The 25023-nt window shown below is 37.9% G+C and overlaps 1 protein-coding gene across 1 annotated transcript in view; it reads right to left on the bottom strand.

Moving 5' to 3' along the window:
* Positions 1–25023, bottom strand: part of SLC27A6 (solute carrier family 27 member 6) — a gene marked incomplete at its 3' end in the record, with an annotated part of 56765 nt that overhangs the window by 8313 nt on the left and 23429 nt on the right. The window contains exons 5-7 of the mRNA XM_084252505.1: positions 9566–9760; positions 4216–4306; positions 1104–1299 (exon numbers count right to left, since the gene is read on the bottom strand). Coding sequence (XP_084108631.1) covers positions 1104–1299; positions 4216–4306; positions 9566–9760 — 482 coding nt within the window. The remainder of the gene's footprint in view (positions 1–1103; positions 1300–4215; positions 4307–9565; positions 9761–25023) is intronic.

Here is a 25023-nt window from a genome sequence, read left to right as displayed (position 1 = left end):
CGCTGAGCATGATCCCTTCCAGTGCCATGAATGTCATTTTAAGGAAGAATTTTGTTAATAAGTCAAAAACATCAGTACTTTTTTTGTTAAAATTACTTTATCTGGGTCTCGTTAGTATAAACTGCTTACTGTAAAACTTTTATATGTCATAAAAATAATGTTAAGTACTTCTTTATTTTGTAATATAATAACAAGCACAAAATATTCTCTTACCTCTCATGACAAAGATATAAAAAAAGAAAGGAAAATTGTTGTATTTCAGTGTACTGACCTTTGATTTCTAGTTATTAACACTATTAGCTGTTTTAGTCCATTATTTTAATTAAAATAGTCTTACATAAAGTAACTTTAAAACATAAAATAACTTTAAAACCTGGCGCAAGAAGGTGAAGAAATAGGAAGTATAATTTACTTATTCATTCCAGTATTTTCAAATACTTTCTATCTGAATAAGACTAGTCTAGTGATTGACTCATAAGGCAAAATATTTTCATTAACATAAACTAATCTCAATAAAAAGGGAAATCAGGCTGTTTCATTAATTTTATCAGTAGTTCAAGAATTAGAACATATTTTACCCAACTGGTTGTCTGTTTTAAGAAGACTATTTAGACTGCTAAGCTAGTCTACATTCTAAAATAAGAGACCAGGAAAAAACCTAATTATAATAAAGTAAAAATCAAAATCAACAAGCAACTATAAACCAGAGACAGACTGCAGGGGGGAGGAGGGAGTAGGATCAAAACAAGGGGGGTGGGAATTGTATGGGGGCTATAACCAAGATGAAAATGCATACATTGTGCAAAAATGAAAAATGATGTAAAAATGTATAAAAAAGAGGATCTCATTGATTTGAAACAAACTGGCACATTAAAATAATTAAACAAACTGGCACATTAAAATAATTATCAAAATTGACATCAAAATTGAACATATATGTTTCAATGTAGAAACAGATGGCCAATGAATTTTTAAATGGGAAGACACAGAGATAAAAAGGTTCTGCCCCCAAGGTGACACAGCAGGTAGACTATTCTACAGTGTTTCCATGAAGCCTTCCTCTAAGCCTGCTTCCCAGTCACAGAACCAGTGAAACCGTGTACCTGAAAGTGTCCCCGATACGGTCCCAAAAATAAAGGAAATTCTGATCTTCGAACATTAAATCTCCAGTGTTAAAGTAAACATCTCCCTTCTTAAAAACATCACAAAGCAATTTCTTTTCTGTGTGTTTCTTGTTCCCAGCATAACCAAAGAAGGGATTCTTGGCATTTACTGGAGAGATGAGAAGTCCAGGCTCTCCTGGTAGAGAGAAAATGTACTTTCAGTTACTATTTGACACAATTATCATACACACCATGTATGTACCTAATTATATCTGAACAATATAGCCAGGATTGGTCATCTTAACTACCTCTGAACCTATTTTTATCATATTTGACATCATTCACTCTGGCTGCCTACTTCTGAGCACACCCTTTCACAGATGGCCACAAACACAAATGAAAGTGGGAAAACAGAAAGGAAAATGAATGTAAAGGAAGGGATATTACATTTGTTTTACCTCCTTAGTAGATAGACCAAAGGCTACTTTGCCTTCAAATACATAACACTGTAATAATGATAATTATATAAATAATAATCATAAAAATAATCTTAAGAAAAAGATAGTAGCAATATTTATTGGGTACTTACTAGATGTCAAGCCCCATGAGGCCTCTGCAACTGCATCATAATACATTTCTTCACAGAAATCCTCTGAAATTAATATTACATTCCCCGATTCACAGGGAGGGAACTAGGGCCCAGAAGGATGAAGCAAACTGGCAAAATCAAATGGACTGAAAGGCATGTAGCTAGAACTCAAATTCAGGTCTCCAGGATTTATACAGAGGTTTTTGTATAATACTTTTCTGATCTAATTAATATGCTATTAGACATTTAAGAAAATGGCTCATTTCTCCAGAATGTCATTTTGGAAATCGGTAAGAATGAGATTAGGATATGAAATTACATTAGTTTTACATAACTTGGGCATATGGTCTGAAATAACTTTTCAGTCAGATTTATTCAAATTAATCAAGATTTTGCCCAGTGATCTACAAGATAAAAAGCTGTTTCTAAGAGAAGGCAGAAAGACAAGAGGAGCTGCAGTCATGTTCCCAGAGGTTTCAAGGCTATTGTTGACTTGCTTTACCCTCTGTGCAGAGACAACATCTGCAGGATGCCTTAGGTGGGGGTGAACTGCAGCAAACAGTAAAGCAATTCATGTCACTGCAACACTCTGTTCACCTCTCCTTGGCACCTACTCCCACTTTCTGGCCTCCAGGGACACAAAGGCCTTGCCCAGACAAGCTTGCTCTGCAACAGCAGAGGCTCTTCATTGTCACGGTCAACACCCACACCATCATCATCACTGCCGTGGTGACACTCTGAGCACCAGTCAGGATTCTGAGCGCTTTACAAATGGATCCCATTTCGTCCTCAACAGAGGCTCTAATATCTTCATTTTACAGGTGAAGAAACAGAGGTCAAAGAAATTTCCCTCATGTTATACAGGTACCAGATGTTGGAGTTGGGAGTTTTTTTTTAACTAGGTCTCTCCTCCAAGGCATGTCTACCAGCCTACTGTTCCCTTATTTTGGAACTTTTCAGGCCTCTTAGCTTTCCCTTAAAATTTATGTTTGTGTTTTTTCTTCTTTAGGACATAGGTGAGTTTCTTTCCTGACAAATTAACTATTGCAAATGCTGAAAAAGGTTATAATGGGTTCACACCTATCCCTTCTAGGCATAATTTACCTGTGAAGAAACAATGTTTCAGTGGAAAAAAAAATTGAGTAACCCATAATGAAAATTGCAAAATAGTAAAGCAGACATTTGGAGTCAATCTGCTTTTTCAGAAACCCCGAGGTTGCATAAGCATTTCAAGTTCCATTGTCAGATATTATTATAATTGTAATCAAACACACTAGAAAAGCATGCTCATTTTTCTTTGTAATCTCTTTAGAAACTGCTTTCCTCCTGGACACTGTCGATAAAGTTGAAATAGGGAAAGGTATTTGATAAAAATTCTTAGTCTTGAAATTGAAAGAACTGGACAACTTGTGTTTTAATAGATAAGTCTTATTTATATATTTTTTCAATATTTTAACTAGCATAAAAGAAAAACAGATTTGCAACCTTTTCCTTCACATTTGAAGTTGTCAGGGTAAAAGGGGAAACTCCTCCTCCCCCCACCCCAGCATCAGACTGTTGGCAGAAGGAAAAAGATCAACTTGATAATGTGCACACTGGGAATCTATCTGGATCCAGCCTTCAGTGAGGGAAACTGTAAATCCTGAAGAAAGGAATGAGATAGGGGCCTGGGACACCAAGAAGCGAGGAGGAGAGGATGACTTCATGTTCACTCTGCATATAAAAACAGATTTCTCCAACAGAGGGGTTATTTTGACAGATAATCCTACATGTAGATAATACCCCCTAATCTTCATTCTTCTAGGTAGTAAAAGGGAGTGGGCAACAGCTTCCTCAATTAGCATTAGGACAAGAGATAATCCTCAACTCCAGGGCCTCATCTAATCTCAAGTCAATATAATTTGCATGTCTGAAGCAGGGTAGGTGGCTGAGGAGACCAGCTCTAAGAATCGCAGGGTGCTATCTTCTGAGCATCTTCAAAGTCAAGATTTAAAGGAAACGTCTCTGAAATGTAGTTTTAATATATTCTAGGTCCTTCAAAAGTAATTTCACTGTCAACATTAACTTTATGAAATAAATGCTACCTCTACAATAGAAGAAAATGTGACTCATGCAGGTTGAGTGACCTGTCTAAAGCTGTCCAGTTATCAACTGTCAGGGTCTACGTCTAAATCCAGGTTATACTTCAAATAAGAAATGAAGTCATTCATTTTTGTACTTTATTTTGGTGATACAGAATATTGGGTTTATGGCACTATTACAAACTAGAAGTACTGGATTAAGCAAAAAAAAAAAAAAAAAGAGCCACATAAATAATCACTTTTAAATTTTCATAATTTACCATGTGAGGGAGGTTCTCGCCCCTAACAAGCAACAATTAAATCATACTACCTGCAATGAACTTCCAAATAAGTGGCACTGCATATTAGAATTAATCATTCTGTCTTTTCTAAATGGAGAAAGAATTAAATAAAAATTCAGAAACTTTGCTTGAGGAGACATCTTCAAACATAAGACTCTTACCTTTTTTCACATGACTACACCAACCCTGCTCATTTCTAATGGGTTCATCTTTCTGAAAATCATACTTTATCAAGTCAAAAGTGAAAAAAAGCTGCAAAAACAAAATCAAACAGAAACAAGGATTTATTTACTTGTGCAGTGACATCTACTGGTAGTGGATTTTTATGCTCAGGCAATTGGAATACAGAATTAGAAAGTTAATTTATTAAAATAAGTAAGCTGTACTGATAAAAAAAATCAAATAACTATTTGAACAACAGAACTAATGGTGTTTAGTTTCATTTATGTACACATTACCTTAGTGACACGGTACTAATTTTAATTTTGAGTGAGTGAATCTAGCATCTAGCAATTTATACTTTGAATTACACACTCTACTAACTCCAGGGAAAGGATTGCTTTCTTGTCCTGTTTTAACAATCACTCAAAAACAGTCCTTGAAATGGAGTTTCAATAGAACAGAAATGTAAACTATGTGAGGGCAAGGATTTTTTCTTGGCAGTTCCTAGAAAAGAGACAGGATGCCTGAAAAGTACTTGTAGTTTCACACTTGGACCAATCCCCAGGTCCTGCCCCCTTTTTGTCTCTAACACTCAGTGCCTCTGTCCACTGCGGTGGTATGGGATGGCAAATCTGCTTGAACACTCTTTATGTTGGCAAACAAGTTAACTGGACATCTCCCCTTGTCCCCAAATATTTTCAGCTCCCCCTGCTCCTGTCATGTCATATTACCGTCATTGATCCACTGCAATTTGACCCCACAAGAGAAGTACAGATTGGTTCAATTCACCCCCCTGATTTCATATATAAGAAAATCAGTATTTACATAATCACTTTAATAAGCAGTCTTAATAGGTTAAATTAGAAAACAGTAAACTAAAATGGAGGCAATAAAATGAAGTAAGAAAAATTTATAAGGAAGAAGAAATAGAAGAGAGAAAAAAATGAAGAGAAGGGTGCTGAAGAGAAAAGTGAACAAAGACAGAACAGGGAAGTGCGAAAGATCAGGAAGATTAATGAGATGATTGCAAGAGTACTATTTATCATAAAATTAAACACAAACATCTTTGGTGTTTAATGTTAGTAAAGTAAGCATATCACTAAGACCACAATTCATTATTTGAATTAAAACAGAAATAAGAGCAACTAATACTGATTAAGCACTTAGTGTATGTCAGACTCTGCCAAGAGCTTGAGAGCGGTATTTAATCGTTTACACCCTACAAGGTTGACATTAATAGTACCCTATTTTAAGACAAAGGCCAGAGAAAGAGGCAGCGAAGCAAGGTAAACTATGTTGTAATTCTAGATATAAAGATTATTAAAGCACAAGCTTGCCTTTTGGTCCTTGTAATTGGGGTAACAAGATATTGGCCACCTGCCTAATGACTGTAGAAAGATTCCACAAGTTCCGGAACTGCATTTATCATCTTGGCCAAACAAGAACAGAGGAATCTTCATTACCCATTCTTTTCTCTCTTGTTTCAACATGTTTCAGTTTTTGAAAACAATTCCCCAGAAGCTGGTGATATCAGTTTTAGGGGTTATTTGCTTTCAGATTAATTTGGCAACCATGTGTGTGGGAGAGATTCATTCCACTACTCCAAATCACTGTTCAGTGCGTCTGCTATTAGCTACAGGGAACTGATGATCAGAAACCAAATAATTTATAATCCAAATGAAATTTGAATGTGTCACAACATCTAGACAGAGCCTGAATCAGAGCTTCTTTCCTTCAAAAGGTCACACACGATTACAAAAGTCAAGTCTCCTAAATGTGTATGTGCAGTTATATAACAACATAGTTCTAAATGGGTCTGAGAGTTGTGTTAATTTGCAGCAACATGGACGGTGGTGGAAGGGATCATGCTCAGCGAAATAAGCCAGAAAGAAAAAGAAAAATACAGGATGGTCTCACTCATAGCAGGAATCTAGAAAACTTAAATAAGGGACCAGGAAAATGAATAACTATAAGAAAGTGAAAATCAAAATCAACAAACTACTATGAACCAGAGACACTCTATAGGGGGTGGGGGCGGGGAGGGGAGGGATTGGGGTGAAAATAAGGAGGTTGCAATTGTATGGGGAATACAAAAATAAAATTTATAAAAATATATATCTATGTATAAAAGAAAACATTTCTTTAAAAAAGATCAAGCAAAACAGAAAACTAAGAAAAATTTGAATTTCCTCAAATCTCACTCAAAAGTTAACCATCATAAACCGGGTATCTCTAAACATCCAGTCAAAGTGATCCCATTAAAGAGAAAAGATCCACTCAACCTTCAGATCAGTATCTTTGTTCTCTGACCTGTCACCAACATAATCTCACTACTATCCTCAAACACGCTAGGCATGCAGCCACCTCAGGGTCCTGTGCTGACTATTGAATCCACTTTGAATTCCTGATACATCTATTTCCAAAATCTTCCCTTTCTTGCCACTTTCTCAAAGAGGTTTTCCCTGGCTACTCTATCTAAAGTTGCAAAAATCCCTCTAACACTCACACATTCCTTTTCCTATTTCGTTTTCCTTTTTAGCACTTAAAAGTACTTAATACAGAGTGTATTTTACTTATTTCTCTCACTTTCTGTTTTTTCCAAGAGAATAAAACTTACACATGGGTGAAAATTTATGTGTTTTTTTTCCCCATTGTGTTCACTGTGCCAGGCATATACAAAATATTTAACAAAAATGAATGCATTTAATGTACATCAGGTACAAACGTGTTTAAGTCTACAGAGAGAAAAGGAGGAAACTGATTAATAAAATAATTTATGAAAAATGAAACCAGACCATTTTAATAAATGCAGTTTAAATTTGCTTGAAGTTACAGAAATTGGAATTAAAGTAAGCTAAAATGTTTCATCAGCAAAAGATGTTTGCTTTCTGTGTGGTAAAAAATATAACCTTGCCTAAAAAGAGGTCTGGCTTTGTTATCAGTTTCTGGAATATAATCGCTAAACTCTTGCAATGTCATGAGGGGTTGGGGACTATTTGTTTGCCTAAATGTCTTGGGCAATCAGATAGCGATAATATGGTGAAGAGCATCACCTCTGAGTTATACCAATAATGTGATGTAGGGTGAGGGCTCGGAGTCTCCCAGCTTGACCACCTAAAGGGCGGGAATGGAGGTCAGCCATGAAAGCAGCCAATTAGATTTACATCATCAAATCCCAAAATAGACTCTGGATACCAAGGCTGGGTTCAATTCTCTAGCTGGCACTTTTCCATGCATATTGTCACACAAGGATTTCCAGAGAGCAATGTCAGCCTAACTCCTTCCAGGAGGACAACACCTTGTATTTGACACTCACCTGGATTCTGCCCTGCGGCTTCTTCCCCTGACTGGTTTTAGTCTGTATCCTTTAGATGTAATAGAGGTAACTATGCATGTGACAGGTTTCAGTGAACTTTGTGAGTCTTTCCAGTTATTTAGCAAACCTAAGGGTGCTCTTAGAGACTCCCCAACCCGAAGGTGATGTCAGAAGCAAGGGTGGTCTTGTGTGGACTGTTCCCTAACTTTGTGGTTGGCTAATTCTCTAGACCCTGAGAGATGTCTACTGTAAAGACAAAAAAGTTCATAAAAATGTTTAGAAAGTGCTGATCCCATATTCTATCTTTATATTGTGGCTATGGATTTGCCATGGAATATTAGCATGTATATCCAGTCCTTTTTCCCACCCAACTCCCATTTTTGTTAGTGTTATATTTATTTTCAAACTGTCAGGATTTTTCCATTCCATTCCATCTGTATATGCAACTGTAAACTAGTGGATCTTCTTGTGTTTAAAGGATGCAATGCTTGCCATAAAATCTGTTAAGTGAAGGTAATTACATCCATTTCTAAATTCTGCTTTATCTTCAGGTTGGCCAGAAATTTGCACTCAGTGAATTTCAGGAGGGAACATTGTATTCCTATATATACATGGGTACTACTATATTCTTTGATATCTTAAAATTTTGAGAACACTTTGCGGTTGCCTTTATACTTGAAGAACCTTTTCAGGACTAAAATTCTTTTTTTTTTTTAAAGATTATTTATTTATCAAGCACTGGGTACAGTCAGAAGCGTGGGAGGGTGAGAGAATTCACCAGAGCCAGAGTGGGGAACAGAACAGGCAGACTGATGAAATACACTGCTGAGGGGAGCAGCAGGCACGGCAGGAGAGGTCTGTAGCACCATGTGGGACCCTCGTCGGTGGCCAGGGATCGAACCGGTGCTGCAGAGGCTGCAAGCAGCTTCACAGTCCAGTGCTCAACTGCTGCGCCACCAGGGGAGGCCCAGGACTAAAATTCTTATGTGAAAACATGACTTCCCTTTTTCTCTGGCAATGAGTATTTTGTTTTGGAGGCAATCCTGAGATATTTTCCATCTTCACCCTATACTTTATAGATCACTTGTTTTTTCTATCTCATCATCTCCTTGTAACTTCTATGATTTTTTTTCAATAATTTACCCAGACTACACTTTTTGGATGATTCTGTGCCATATTTTTTTTTTTTTCTGGAACACAATCTAATCTTTTAATGATCCAAATCTTTATTTTAAGAACATTTCTTCTACTCGGTTTCAAATAATCCTGTTCTCTTAGATCTGTTATTTTTTGCTTATTCTTCAGGGACACCAATTAAGCAAGTATCAGATTTTTTTTTGTTGCTGCTGTTCTATCAAACACTGAAAAAGATGTACTAAAATATCCTACTATGATTCCGGATTTGTTTACTTTCCCTTGAGGTTATAAAACTATTGCTATATAAATTCTGAGACTTTCTCTTATATTTTCAGCTTTATTCTTTAAAAATAGTATTGCTGAATGAGTTCTATTTTGACAGTTATTTTCTCCAAGACAGTGGAAATTACCTGTCCGTTATCTTTTGTGTTGCATGATTGCTACTGAGAAATCAGTTACTTGTCTTTTACTGCTAGGAATGTGGTTTTTTTGCTTATTTTAAGATTCTATTGTTATCTTGACATAGGCATTTAAAGCAATCATGTACCAGAATACTACATATAATTTTCAAGTGATATAAAAACAAAAGGTAACTAGAAATAGTGAATTTAGAATACCCAAAGGAAATGGAAAGAGGCAAATTACCATGTATCAGCTCTTTACATATTATATCATTTAATTTGAAAACTGAAGAAAGAATTGGGTGTCATTCATTTTTAGAAAGGAAAACCAAGAACATGGTTGAAGTTTTCATTACTTATAAGCACCACAATTCTCCTAAAGTTCACTTTATTGACATTCTCAACTTAAAAATGTTATATTATTTACCAGCAAAGTCCAAAAGATAGTTTACATGCTTCAATATATTTCTTTTGTAAATAAAGTACTGTACTTACCTTGTAAATGAAATTTGTTCTCCCAACTGATCCAATTTTCCCAGTGTGATTCATGAAACAAATGTTTCCTTCAGTAGCTCCATAAAACTCACACATCTTAATGTTTCCAAACCTGTCTAAAAATTCTCTCCATACATCACGCCTTACACCATTTCCAATTGCCAAACGCACTTGATGATCCTTTTCGCCTTCTCTCTGTAAAAAGAAAACATTTTACTTGTAATTTATTAATTACAGTTCTCAATTCTTTCTTTCACTGCTATTATTAAAGGGGCAAATACCCAGAAGTTACATATATGCATCAAAAGAAAGGAATGAAAACAACAAAAACATGTAAGTCTGTTGCAGAACCCTATCCAAGTGCTAATGAAACTAACACCAACACTAGTCCAAAGTAATACAGCTTTTATTATCCACATCTGGGAAAAGCTCCTTTACTGTAATCTAAATTCCAGATTACTGAAATCTTGTTTTGGTTGAAATCAATAAGGAAGGGGGGCCTCCCTGGTGGCGCAAAGGGTTAAGACTCAGCACCATGTTGGTGAGGGTGAGAAGAAAAAGGAACTCTCCTACACTGCTGGTGGGAATACAAACTGGTCCAACCACTATGGAAAGCTGTGTGGAGGTTCCTCAATGTGCTAAAAATGGAACTTCCATATGATCCAGCAATTCCACTCCTAGGTATCTACACAAAGGACACAAAAACATTAAATCAAAAGGACACCTGCACCCTTATGTTTTTTTCAGCACTGTTTACAATAGTTAAGCTATAGAAACATCCCAAATGCCCAAAAATAGATGACTGGATCAAGAAGATGTGGTATATATACACAATGGAATATTACTTAGCAATCAAAAAAGATAAACTCATGCCATTTGCAGCAACATGGATGGAGATGGAAGGGACCATGCTCAGTGAAATAAGCCAGAAAGAAAAAGAAAAATATCGATGGTTTCACTTATAGGAGGAATGTAGAGGAACCAAATAAGGGATCGGGGAAAAAAAAGTAATTATATTAAAGTAAAAATAAAAATCAACAAGCAACTGTAAACTGGAGACATTCTGCAGAGGGGGAGAAGGGAGGATGAAAACAGGGGTGGGAAGAGCACAAGGGACTATAGTGATGGTACACGGGTGAACGGGTGGTGGGAATTTCACAGGGACTATAATTGAGATGAAAATGCATACATACATTGTACAAAAATGAAAAATGATGTAAAAAATTAAAAAAAAAAAAAGACTCAGCACTATGAAGCTATCTGCAGCCACTGCAGTATGAGTTTAATCCCTGGCCAGGAAGCTAACCCACATGGTACAGCAGACCTCGCCTGTTTCACCCGCTGCTCCCCTCAGCAGTATTTTAGTCAATCTGCCTGTTCTGTTCCCCACTCTGTCTCTGATGAATCCCCTCACCCCCCCACACCTTTGGCCTGTACCCCAGCTCTTGTTTGCATAAATAAATAAATCTTAAAAAAAAAAGAAATCAATAAGGAAGAAAGCATATTTCTGGTAAAAAAACTATTAAATGTATATTTGAATTTGCATTTTCAGCTCCATCACATTTATTTAGAATAAGTCTGTTTATTTTACTTTTTTCTATATAAATTTAAACAGTGTATTGCATCTTACACTGATTCTCAATTTTTCTGCAAAAACTGATATAACACTTACTCATTTATATGTTGTATATGTCTATAGCTAATATCCAAAGTTTATCATATAGTAAATAATAAATTGAGGTCATCTAATCACTGCAATTTTGCCTTGTAAATATTATAACAACTATTTGTAACTATTATTTTCAAATATGCAATATCCTATATTCAATAAACGCTATCTTAACATGAATTATACACTGATCAAAGGTTAAAGTAAGACTGTATTGTCAGAATAGTCATGGTAAATCCATTATTCTTTCTAAGTTGTCCCAAATCATCACCAAAAGTAGTACTAAACAACAAAAACTAATAATAAATTAAACAAATCAGTGTCTCTGGCAAAAAAATGATTGATTGATGACATTCTTTATTTCAGTTCCTTCTCATTTTCATCATAAAGATTTTAATCTATTAACTTGCAAGAACAAAGATCTTGAATGTGAGTGGTGAACAATAATTCTGAAAAGATAATTAGAGGTATGTGAAGAAGCAGAGACGATAAGGCTGAAATCTAAGCGTGCAGGTGTAATAATTAACAAATACTCCCAGAAGTGTTAAGCAAGCATGAAAAAGAATGCAGAAGGCAGAAGGTCTGGCTGGAAATTTAAGGAGCAGCTGCACCCTAAATACATATAGATAATGACCTAGGGGTCTGCCCTCACTACACACTGCCCTCACTACACACAAACTGGAAAAATCCAACTAGACAGAAGCCACTTTGGGTTGAAAAACCTATCACATATTTTAGAGTTAAAACAAAATCTGAATACTAAATGGTTAGATCTCTAAATTCTCCTGCTCTGATAGCAGAGCAAATCTAATCAACAGTGACAGAAATAGGAACAGTGCTCATTTGCATTTGGTAGGAAATGACCTGAAGTTATCCAGGAGGAATGTCTTTAAGAAAAAGGTTAATTGAAAGCCAGAAAGAAAAAGACAAATACCGGATGGTCTCACTCATAGCAGGAATCTAGAAAACTTAAATAAGGGACCAGGAAAAAGAATAACTATAAGAACAAAAATATCAAAATCAACAAACAACTATGAGCCAGACACTCTGTGGGGGTTGGGGGGTGGGGAAAGGAGGGTTTGGGGTAAAAATAAGGGGGTTGTAATTGTATGGGGACTATAAAAATAAAATTTAAATAAAAACAAAAAACAAACAAACAAAAAAAACTTCTCTTCACCTTTGTATAAATGAAGACACAGGATTATAACCTCTCAACTACATAAAAGAATTGTAAGACTCAATGAAGTGGTGTTAGGAAATGTGCCCCCCCCCATTCCTCCATAGAAGGGAAGTCCTTTGTAAACCATTTATACTTAATACAGAGAAAACAATCAAAAAAAAAAAAAGAAAAAGGTTAATTGAATAAAAATACTTGAAATGTTGTTAAATCATATTGAGACATTTCAGCTGTTTGATGCAGAGCTTGAGATGAATGGAATTTAGAAAGCAAACTAGAAATAAACAAAGCAATTATGATAAGGAACAGAAAGTTGAATGAAACATTTTAATTATATTTTAACTATATTATGCGTTTTAGCTAGGAATAAAATTTGTAGATTGTAATTTCTTTATAATAATTTTAAAAAATGATCATCAACATATGTTTAAACCTTCATAATTATTTTGACCAGAGAGGTCACTGCTATTATCCTATATAAAAACAGCAGCTTTGCAAATCTTAGGATTTATTCTCCCTAATCAGATAACTGTCTTTCATATGGCATAACTCTCTATGCTATTCAGGGTTGGGGTGAGTTTTAGCAAGTGTCGCTATTTATAAAATATATTGGCACACTCTGGAAACCCATAAGAAATTTACATCAAACTCCATACACTTTAACTTATATGGGCTATTGCTATGCAAGTTTTTTATAGAATAAGAATAATTATTCATGCAAAATGAGTCAATTGATACAGAAAATCAAATTATCAAAACATTCAGGACAAGGTTTTTGTCTAAACATAAAAATCATTTAATTTAGGGCCTCCCTGGTGGTGCAGCAGTTGAGTGCTGGGCTGCGAAGCTGCCCACAGCCTCTGCAGCGCCAGTTCAATCCCCGGCCGCCGGGTGAGGGTCCCACATGGTTCACAGACCTCTCCTGCTGTGCCCACTGCTCCCCTCAGCAGTGTACTTCATCAGTCTGTCTGCTCTGTTCCCCGCTCTGACTCTGGTGAATTCTCTCACCCTCCCGTGCTTCTGACTGTACCCAGTGCTTGTATAAATAAATAATAAATCTTAAAAAAAAATCATTGATTTACATGAGATATCTTTGTTTTATTTTTTTCTCCTCTGAAATGAAAGTTAGATCATGGTTTGAGGGGTATGAGGAAAGATTAAGTGATCCAGTTAGTGTTGTCGGGGAAGAGAATGTATATTTACCTCTCCTGCTATTAAAATGCACACACATCATGGAAAATTTGGAAAGAAAAATAAAAACATTAAAAATTGTATTATTCTACCATACCACTATTACTGTTTCTATATCCATATATATGAAAACTTCTGTCACACTGTACCTATGCTTATATATTCTGTCTTATTAATATATTCTGAATATTGTTTTAAGCTATCAGCTCTTATTCTTTAAAAATGTGATTCCCCGGGCCTCCCTGGTGGCGCAGCGGTTGAGCGCTGGGTTGCGAAGCTGTCCGCAGCCTCTGCAGCACCGGTTCGATCCCCGGCTGCTCCCCGGCCACTGGAGGAGGGTCCCACATGGCGCGCAGACCTCTCCTGCCGCCCGCTGCTCCCCTCAGCAGTGTACTTCGGTCCTTCTGCCTGCTCTGCTCCCCGCTCTGGCTCTGGTGAATTCTCTCACCCTCCCGTGCTTCTGACTGTACCCAGTGCTTGTATAAATAAATAAATAAATAAATAAGTAATTAAAACAAAATAAATCTTTAAAAAAATGTGATTCCCCAAGTTTATTTTTGATAGCCACAATATTTTTAAATATCACCCTTATAAATAATACTGAGTTAATATCTTGTCTATAAATCTTTGATATAAACATTTTTATGACTCTATTACCAAATTGTTATATAAAAAGTACATTATATTTGTACCAAACTTCAGCAATCCAGTCAAATTAAGGATTTGTATATAATTTAAAACATTTTCATTTTCAATTTGATAAGAAAATGCATTTGTATTTAATTTGTTTTTCTTTGATTTTAGGCAAATTAACAACTTGTCATATAATAGTAATAAGATTAATAATTTAATAGTTAGCAGTATTATTTCTTTTTAAGTTGTTAGCATTTTTTTTTAAAGATTTATTCATTTATTTATACAAGCACTGGGTACAGTCAGAAGCACGGGAGGGTGAGAGAATTCACTAGAGCCAGAGCGGGGAGTAGAGCAGGCAGAAGGACCGAAGTACACTGCTGAGGGGAGCAGCGGGCGCAGGAGAGGTCTGTGCGCCATGTGGGACCGTCTCCCTGTGGCTGGGGACGAACCGGCGCTGCAGAGGCTGCGGGCAGCTTCGCAACCCAGCAACCCAGTGCTCAATCACTGTGCCACCAGGGAGGCCCTGTTAGCATTTTTATTCAATGCTTGTTATTATAATTAAATAAATTATTTTCTTTTGCTAACATTTCTACCTAATTATTCATTTAAAATAAAAAACAACAGATGCTTTTTTCTTTACCTTTAATGATTATATTTATCTAGAACTAACATTGTGAGAAAAGCATAAATTTTAAAATTTCATCTAATTATATATATATTGAATTGTCTCATTTATGACCAATTGAAACTTTGTGAAAATTGAATTTTAAGTTGTTCAATTGTATTTAACCAAAGACTTAACAAACAGGTCTTCAATTAACAAAAATCTAAAATTTTACAAACATCTTTAAGCTGATTTAATAACTAAATGTACACAAAATTCTTTTAAATAATCCTCTCAAGTCTTCCATTAAAAGGTAGCTGAGAATCTAAACATAAGCACTCCTAAGAGAGTAAAATTTAAACAACAAATGTTAGTTATTTTATAATTCATGGAGATAATTATCTAAACTTGTCAATGACATTATTCAGATTTTGTTTGCCTGATTCAAATGTTGAGCATGGAAATATGTAAGTGAAAATAATATGATTTCATTTATAATAACAAAGTAAATTTTATAGGCATCCAAGTAGTAAGCCTAAAGGATAATTATTTTTGATATGCACATAATCCCATACATATACATATATGGAGAGAGAGAGAAGTAAACAGAAGTTTAAAAAACTACTTTGCAAAGGAAAGCAATTTTTACCTAAAAGATATATAAAGGACCTCCCTGGTGGTGCAAGGAGTTGAGCACCGCACTGTGAGGCAATCCGCAGCCCCTGCAGCAAGATTTCGATCCCCAGCCAGGCAGGGAGCAACCCACATGGCGAAGCAGCCCTCATCAGAAGTGCGGGAGGAGTCTGTTGACTATGCAGTGATAGTGAAGGCAAAGATAAACAGCTGGGACTATATCAAATTAAAGAGCTTTTGCACAGCAAAAGAGACAATAACAAAAACAAAGAGAAACCCCACCAACTGGGAGAACATTTTTGCACCCAACACTAATGATAAAGGACTGATCACAAAAATCTGCAAAGAGCTGATGAGACTCAACAACAACAAAGAAAATAATCCAGTCAAAAAATGGGCAGAAGAGCTAAAAAGAAACTTCTCTGAAGAGGAAATGCAAATGGCCAACAGATATATGAAAAAATGTTCAACATCACTTGTCATCAGGGAAATGCAAATCAAAACTACCATGAGATACCATCTTACACCAGTGAGAATGGCACATATTAAAAAAACTAGCAACAACAAATGTTGGCGAGGGTGTGGAGAAAAAGGAACTCTTCTGCACTGTTGGTGGGAGTGCAAACTGGTCCAACCACTGTGGAAAGCTGTGTGGAGATTTCTGGACCTACTAAACATAGAGCTTCCATATGACCCAGCAATTCCACTCCTAGGTATTTACCCAAAGGACACAGAAACATCAATTCCAAAGAACACCTGCACCCCTATGTTTATAGCAGCACTGTTTACAATAGCTAAGCTTTGGAAACAACCCAAATGCCCAAAAATAGATGACTGGATCAAGAAGATGTGGTACATATATACCATGGAATATTACTCAGCATTCAAAAAAGATAAACACATGCAATTTGCTGCAACATGGATGGCGCTGGAAGGGATCATGCTCAGCGAAATAAGCCAAAAAGAAAAAGAAAAATACCGGATGGTCTCACTCATAGCAGGAATCTAGAAAACTTAAATAAGGGACCAGGAAAATGAATAACTATAAGAAAGTGAAAATCAAAATCAACAAAAAACTATGAACCAGAGACACTTTTAGGGGGGCGGGGGCGGGAGGGGAGGGATTGGGGTCAGAATGGGGGGCTGCAATTGTATGGGGAATATAACAATAAAATTTATTAAAAAAATAAATAAATAAAAAAATAAAAATACAACTGGAAAAAAAAAAAAAAAAAAAAAAAGAAGTGCGGGAGGGTGACAGAATTCACAAGAGCCAGAGCGAGGAACAGAACAGGCAGACTGACGAAGAAGTACACTGCTCAGGGGAGCAGCAGGCGCGGCAGGAGGGGTCTGCGCGCCATGTGGGATCCTTGCAGGCGGCCGGTGATTGAACGGGCACTGCAGAGGCTGCAGACAGCTTCGCAGCTCAGCGCTCAACCGCTGCGCCACCAGGGAGGCCCCCTGAATAGCTTTTTAAAAATTACACTTGGGGACAAATTCAACATCTTTTCAAACACATTATATTAAAGATAATTAAAAAAAGAATAAAAGTGCTATGTGGGCAGGGACTGTTGCTGTTTTGGTCTCACTCACCCCATTGCCTAACACAGTGCCTGGCATATAAGAGATGCTTGCAACCTATTTGTGGCAAAGAAGAAGGAGAAAAAGAGAAGACAGGACAAAAGAAGAAAAGCAAGGGGGGCAGGTTAGGACAGTAGGCAAGGAAGAAGGGGAGAATGGAAGAAACCAGCTCAAAAAAGTCTCAAACACCCTTGCTCTCTTTACTCAACTCTTTCCTCGGGAATTCAGTAATAAGAACCAATCAAAACATGAGTTTCTAATTTAGTAGTTTGTGCTTAAATGTTTACAAACTCTCTCACACACAGCACCCCCACACAGAGAGAAAAAGTCTTTCACATTACAGAGCATCCTTAATTCATCTGCAGCCATTTCCAATCCCATTCAAAATTAAAAGGGGGGCGGAGCAACATGGCGGCAAGGAGACGCTGCGAGTAAGATCTCCCATTAAAAAAAGTTAATAGGGAGGAAAAGCGGCAGGTCCCAGTGAGAACTGGGACACGGAAGATAAACGGACGACTCCAGCAAACTGCCCTAAGAAGAAAGTTGCCATAAAAGAGGACGAGAAGGGAGGGAAGCGCAGAACCCTGCTCCCCTCCCCCGCCCACAGAGGCGGCACTCTCCGACCGGCAGAGAGGAGGAAAACAACAAACCAAAACGCCCAACAAGAAAAACGGACACAGCAAGTGGGACTGTGAGTGGAAAGGAACTATTGCAGCCACCACACCCCGTGAACGGGAGCTGAGGCGAACCCTGCAGGATCCGCCGCGGAGGTGAGCTCCACGCGCCATTAAAAAGAGAGCCCCGCCCCCCAGGAGGAGACCAGCACCAGCACACAGCCCCGGCCGCCCCCGCCCGGTAAGCTTGCGCGAAAGCGGTGCTCGGATTGCAGCTGCCCAGGTCCCCGCGCCTGCGACCTAGGCTTGCGGGGAGACGGCGGAGGCCCTCCCTGAGTGAGCAGGAACAAGGCGCCCAGGCAGGGGAGCGGGATTCAAAAGGCGCCATTCCCGCGCCACTGATCTGGGCTACAGCCCGCGTCCTGGAACTGAGGGCTTTGGAACTGAGACCCGGGCGGAGGCCCTCCCTGAGTGAGCAGGAACAAGGCGCCCAGGCAGGGGAGCGGGATTCAAAAGGCGCCATTCCCGCGCCACTGATCTGGGCTACAGCCCGCGTCCTGGAACTGAGGGCTTTGGAACTGAGACCCGGGGCACGAAATTAGGGGCGTGGGTTCCCCACGACGGTGGGGCACAAGACAGACACAGCACCCTAAAGCCGTTGAGGTGTACCCTACCATCCCCGCTCTGCTCCCTGTCCCACGGGGTGGAAAATCAGCTCCCCAAGGGCTCTAGGAGAGATCTCTGGTGCCACCTAGCGACTTGACCCCAGCACAGGCTACTGAAGGAGCTAGTGGCCAGCTGGGGAGTTAGCCCACACCGGGCCCCTTCTGAACAAGTAGTCTGAGCCCACAGGGAGAGCGAGCACCCACAGCCGGGGCAGACCAGGCGCGCAGAATAGAGTGCCTGAGACCAGAAGCGCAGGGAATGTGTCCCACATCACCATTTTAGAACAGGGACATTTCTTCAGTAAAGACTACCTGCAGAAGGCTTCCCCAGGAGCCAGAGGTGAGCGGGGGAAGTTCGCCCACGCCAGACCCCCTCTGGCCTGCAGTCCAAGCCCAGAGGGGAGCAGGAACCCACCGCCGGGGCAGACCAGGCGCACAGGGGAGTGTGTCCCCACATCGGCATTTTAGAACAGGGACCTTTCTCCAGTAAAGGCTGCTTGAAACTGACAGATGACTCCTGGAAGAACCAGAGGGGAACAGAGAAGCCCACCCAAGATGCCGGCAAGTCCCAACAACACAGTGTCCCAACGCATACGGCAAATTAGAAAACAGACAGTAGGGAGGAGAAGAACCACACGCAACCTAGCAACTCTCCAGAGAAAAAGCACACCACAAAAAGAAAGCCAGCCCCCAGATTGCAACGACAATAACTTGGAAGAATTTCTGAGCCTTCCAGAAAGAGAATTTAAAATTGCCGTGATTAAAAAACTGACAGAAGTCATAAAGGAAAACAATGATAAGGGAAAAATAATCAACGATCAGAAGAATGCAATTGAGTCCCTAGAGAGGGAAAACAATGGTCAGAAGAAAGAAATTGAGTCCCTAAAGAGGGAAGTAAAAGAAATGCAGGAGATCAAAGAATTAATGGAAGAACTAAAGAATTCTGGGAAAAGCAATGAAAGCAGAATAGATGAAATGGAAGAACGAATAAGTAATCTTGAAGACACAGAAATAAAAAGAACCAAAACAGAAAAGGAAAGAGAAGTACGAAGGAAAAAGAACGAAGAAAGACTTCGGGAACTATCTGACTCCATGAGGAAAGGAAATATAAGAGTTATAGGAATACCAGAAGGAGAGGAGAGAGATGTAGGAACAGAGAAAATATTCAAAGAGATAATTGAAGAGAACTTCCCAAATGTGAAGAAGGAGCTGAAAATTGATATACAAGAAGCAAGAAGAACACCAAACTTCCACGACGAAAGGAAAAATACAGCAAGACACATAATAGTAAAGCTCCCAAGAATCCAGGACAAGGAAAAAATAATGAAGCTGGCAAGAGGGAAGAAACAGATAACATTCAAAGGAAAACCAATCAGGCTGACATCAGACTTCTCCGAAGAAACACTACGGGCAAGGAGAGAGTGGAGGGACATAGTCAACAGACTCCAAGAAAACAGATGCCAACCAAGAATACTCTATCCCGCAAAGCTCTCCTTCCTCTTTGAAGAAAGAATATGGACCTTCCCAGACAAACAGAAACTCCGGAATTTCATTGCAACTAAACCCCCACTCCAAAAAATACTACAAGGAGTCCTAAAGCCAGAACCTCAGAGCGACGAATAACAATGAAAGAAGGCCAAAAAAAAAAAAGTTATTAAAAGAATAAATAAATAAAATCAAAGGAAAGACAAACACAATGGCAAATACAGATGTTAACATATCAATATTAACTCTAAATGTAAATGGACTAAACTCTTCAATAAAAAGACACAGAGTTGCAGCCTGGATTAAGAAACAAAACCCAACCTTTTGCTGTCTCCAGGAAACACATTTAGCTACAAAAGATAAAAATAGGCTCAAAGTCAAAGGATGGAAAACAATCCTACAAGCAAATGGGCCAAAAAAGAAAGCAGGAACAGCTATACTTATATCAGATAAAACAGATTTCAAACTCAAAAAGATAAAAAGAGACCCCAATGGTCACTACATTATGATCAAGGGGACAATACTTCAAGAAGAAATAACACTAATTAACATATACTCACCAAACGAAGGAGCACCAAAATATATCAGACAACTGTTGTCCTCTCTGAAAACAGACATCAGAGAAAACACATACGTAGTGGGAGACTTCAACACACCACTATCAACAATGGATAGATCAACAAGACAAAAAATAAGTAAAGAAACCAAAGCTCTAAATAAAGACCTAGAGCAATTGGGCTTAACAGACATCTATAGAACACTAAACCCCAAAAAAACGGAGTACACATTTTTCTCAAGCGCACACGGATCATTCTCCAGGATCGATCACATACTGGGGCACAAGACAAACATCAACAGATACACCAAGATTGAAATCATATCAACCATCTTTTCTGACCATGAAGGCATCAAACTAGAAATAAACCATAAAAAGAAGGCAAGGAACTTTCCTACCTCATGGAGATTAAAAACCACACTACTGGAAGACCATTGGACTAATGAGGAGATCAAAGAAGAAATTAAAAAATTTTTTGAATTGAACGACAAGGAGGACACCAATATCCTAAATGTATGGGATGCAGCAAAAGCAGTAATAAGAGGAAAATATATAGCAATAGAAGCTCACATCAAGAAACAAGAAAGAACGCAAAGAAACAACCTAATCTCGAAGCTCAAAGATCTAGAAAAAGAACAACAAGAAAACCCCAAAACCAGTAGAAGAAAAGAAATAATAAAAACCAAAGCAGAAATAAATGAAATTGAAACTAAAAAAACAATCCAAAAGATCAATGAAACCAAGAGCTGGTTCTTTGAAAAAATCAATAAAATAGACAAACCCCTAGCCAGGCTCACAAAGGAAAAAAGGGAGAAAGCACAAATAAACAGGATCATCAATGAAAGAGGAGAAATCACAACGGACACAGCAGAAATCAAAAGAATAATCAGTAACTACTATGAACAGTTATATGGAAACAAGTTTAACAATCTAGAGGAGATGGACAAATTCCTACAACTCTACAATCACCCAAAGCTAGATAAAGAAGAAATAGAACACCTAAACAGACCAATTACAATTAGCGAAATTGAAATGGTAATCAAAAACCTCCCCAAAAACAAAAGCCCAGGACCTGATGGATTTACAAATGAATTCTACCAAACATTCAGAGACGAATTAGTGCCTATCCTTCACAAACTCTTCCAAAAAATTGAGAAGGAAGGGACAATACCAAACACGTTCTATGAAGCCAACATTACACTAATACCAAAACCGAACAAGGACAACACAAAAAAGGAAAACTACAGGCCAATCTCCCTAATGAACACTGATGCAAAAATCCTCAATAAAATTTTAGCTATCAGAATCCAACAATGTATCCATAAGATAATTCACCACGACCAAGTTGGATTCATTCCAGGGGCACAAGGATGGTTTAACATCCGAAAATCAATCAACGTTATCCAACACATCAACAAAAAGAAATATAAAAACCATATGATAATATCAATAGATGCTGAGAAAGCTTTCGACAAAGTACAACACCCATTCATGATAAAAGCCCTTGAAGTTCTTGGGATACAAGGAACATACCTCAACATCATAAAGGCCATCTATGACAAGCCAACAGCCAGTATCATTCTCAATGGTGAAAAGCTGAAAGCAATTCCATTAAGATCTGGAACAAGACAAGGATGTCCACTCTCACCATTGCTTTTCAATATAATACTGGAAGTCCTAGCCAGGGCAATAAGACAAGAGAAAGACATCCAAGGAATCCAAATAGGAAAAGAAGAAGTCAAACTATCACTATTTGCAGACGATATGATATTATACATGGAGAACCCCAAAAACTCCACAGAAAAGCTAATTCAACTCATCAATCAGTTCAGTAAAGTGGCAGGATACAAAATCAACACGCAAAAGTCAGTAGCCTTCCTATACACAAACAATAAATCTGAAGAAGAAGAAATCAAAAAGACCATCCCTTTTGTTATTGAAACAAAAAAAATCAAATATTTGGGAATAAATCTAACAAAAGAGGTAAAGGACCTATACAAAGAAAACTATAAAACACTGTTAAAAGAAATAGAAGAAGACACAAAGAAATGGAGAGACATCCCCTGCTCATGGATTGGAAGAATAAACATTATTAAAATGGCCATCCTTCCAAAAGCAATATACAGATTCAATGCTATTCCAATCAAAATTTCAATGTCATTCTTCAAAGAAATAGAACAATTATTGATGAAATTCATATGGAATCACAAAAAACCCCGAATAGCCAAAGCTCTCCTGAAAAAAAAAGAAGGGAATGGAGGCATCAGACTCCCAGACTTCAAACTATACTACAAAGCCATAATCATCAAAACTGCATGGTATTGGAACAAGAACAGACATACAGACCAATGGAATCGAATAGAAAATCCAGAAATAAACCCACAGATTTATGGTCAACTAATCTTTGACAAAGGAGCAAAGACTATGCATTGGAGCAAAGAAAGTTTGTTCAATAAATGGTGCTGGGAAAACTGGGTCGCTACATGCAAAAGAATGAAGCTTGACCACCACCTCACACCATACACAAAAATCAACTCAAAATGGATTAAAGAACTAGACATAAGACCTGAAACCATAAAATATATAGAAGGAAATATAGGCAAAACACTACGTGATTTGCACATCAAAGACATCTTTACAGACACATCACCCAAAGCAGTGATAGTGAAGGCAAAGATAAACAGCTGGGACTATATCAAATTAAAGAGCTTTTGCACAGCAAAAGAGACAATAACAAAAACAAAGAGAAACCCCACCAACTGGGAGAACATTTTTGCACCCAACACTAATGATAAAGGACTGATCACAAAAATCTGCAAAGAGCTGATGAGACTCAACAACAACAAAGAAAATAATCCAGTCAAAAAATGGGCAGAAGAGCTTAAAAGAAACTTCTCTGAAGAGGAAATGCAAATGGCCAACAGGCATATGAAAAAATGTTCAACATCACTTGTCATCAGGGAAATGCAAATCAAAACTACCATGAGATACCATCTTACACCAGTGAGAATGGCACATATTAAAAAAACTAGCAACAACAAATGTTGGCGAGGGTGTGGAGAAAAAGGAACTCTTCTGCACTGTTGGTGGGAGTGCAAACTGGTCCAACCACTGTGGAAAGCTGTGTGGAGATTTCTGGACCTACTAAACATAGAGCTTCCATATGACCCAGCAATTCCACTCCTAGGTATGTACCCAAAGGACACAGAAACATCAATTCCAAAGAACACCTGCACCCCTATGTTTATAGCAGCACTGTTTACAATAGCTAAGCTTTGGAAACAACCCAAATGCCCAAAAATAGATGACTGGATCAAGAAGATGTGGTACATATATACCATGGAATATTACTCAGCATTCAAAAAAGATAAACACATGCAATTTGCTGCAACATGGATGGCGCTGGAAGGGATCATGCTCAGCGAAATAAGCCAAAAAGAAAAAGAAAAATACCGGATGGTCTCACTCATAGCAGGAATCTAGAAAACTTAAATAATGGACCAGGAAAATGAATAACTATAAGAAAGTGAAAATCAAAATCAACAAAAAACTATGAACCAGAGACACTTTTAGGGGGGCGGGGGCGGGAGGGGAGGGATTGGGGTCAGAATGGGGGGCTGCAATTGTATGGGGAATATAACAATAAAATTTATTAAAAAAAAAAAAAAAAAAACCTTTAAGACCTACAGGAACGAGTTTATGCAGTGGTTAGTTGTAATTTAAAACAAATGAGAAAGCTAATGCTGTACAGTTTATCTTCATGTACATTAGTGTTTGTATATTTAATTAACAGTTAGCTCTCTTCCTTATTAATTTAATAAATAGTCCTTAAAAAAAAAAAAAAAAAAAAAAAAAAACAAAATTAAAAGAGACTTTGCTGAATGGGTCTGAGAGATTAATACAGACACCTGAGGTCCTGGATATCAGACCAGTTTCCCTCTGGCTTCCAGCACCGTGCATCAAACTGGCACCATATTAGGAGAGGCATCACACTAGTCTGAACGAAGACTTCAGTTTCTTTGAAACCTTCCTTGAGAGCTCTTTCCCAGTACTGTTACACAGGAGGCTGTTGAGCTACAGTTACCTCCTACCATGTCAGATTTATTTGTTCATTTGCTGAAATGCAGGCTTTTAACAATATCCTCCTAGAAACAAAGTCTCTTTCTTCCAGTACAAGTACTTAATCTGACTCAGAGAACCCCTAAAACATGGGCTAAATGGCCTCTTTATGTGCATGTGAAAAGAGAACCTCTGAGGTCCTAGTTAAGTACAAGTAATTTTGTATCCAACCTTGATTTCTCAGGAAACAATGAGTATTTGCTGATAAGCTGAGTGAGTGAAAAGAAACATCGATTCATAGTGAGAACAAAGAAGCATATCATTTCGGCCTTCACCAAGGGACAACCAGTTGCATGGAAAGTAAGGTTTAATCCCTAAAGGATCACCTAAAACAGAACAACACGTGTCAGGCATTATGATTTTTCCGTCTTGATTCTATTTATCTTAAGACGGCTTCTTCCTGAAGTCCTCGGAAAATTACACACGCATATGTATCATACCAACACCTCCTACTCAGGATAAAAACTATCCATTCACAGTTTGCTTCCTTCCACATACTCTCCAAAATTATACAGTGAAACAACATAT

This window comes from Talpa europaea (assembly GCF_964194135.1).
Source record: "Talpa europaea genome assembly, chromosome: 13".
NCBI classification, from domain to species: domain Eukaryota; kingdom Metazoa; phylum Chordata; class Mammalia; order Eulipotyphla; family Talpidae; genus Talpa; species Talpa europaea.
This window is presented reverse-complemented; position numbering and strand designations above follow the sequence as displayed.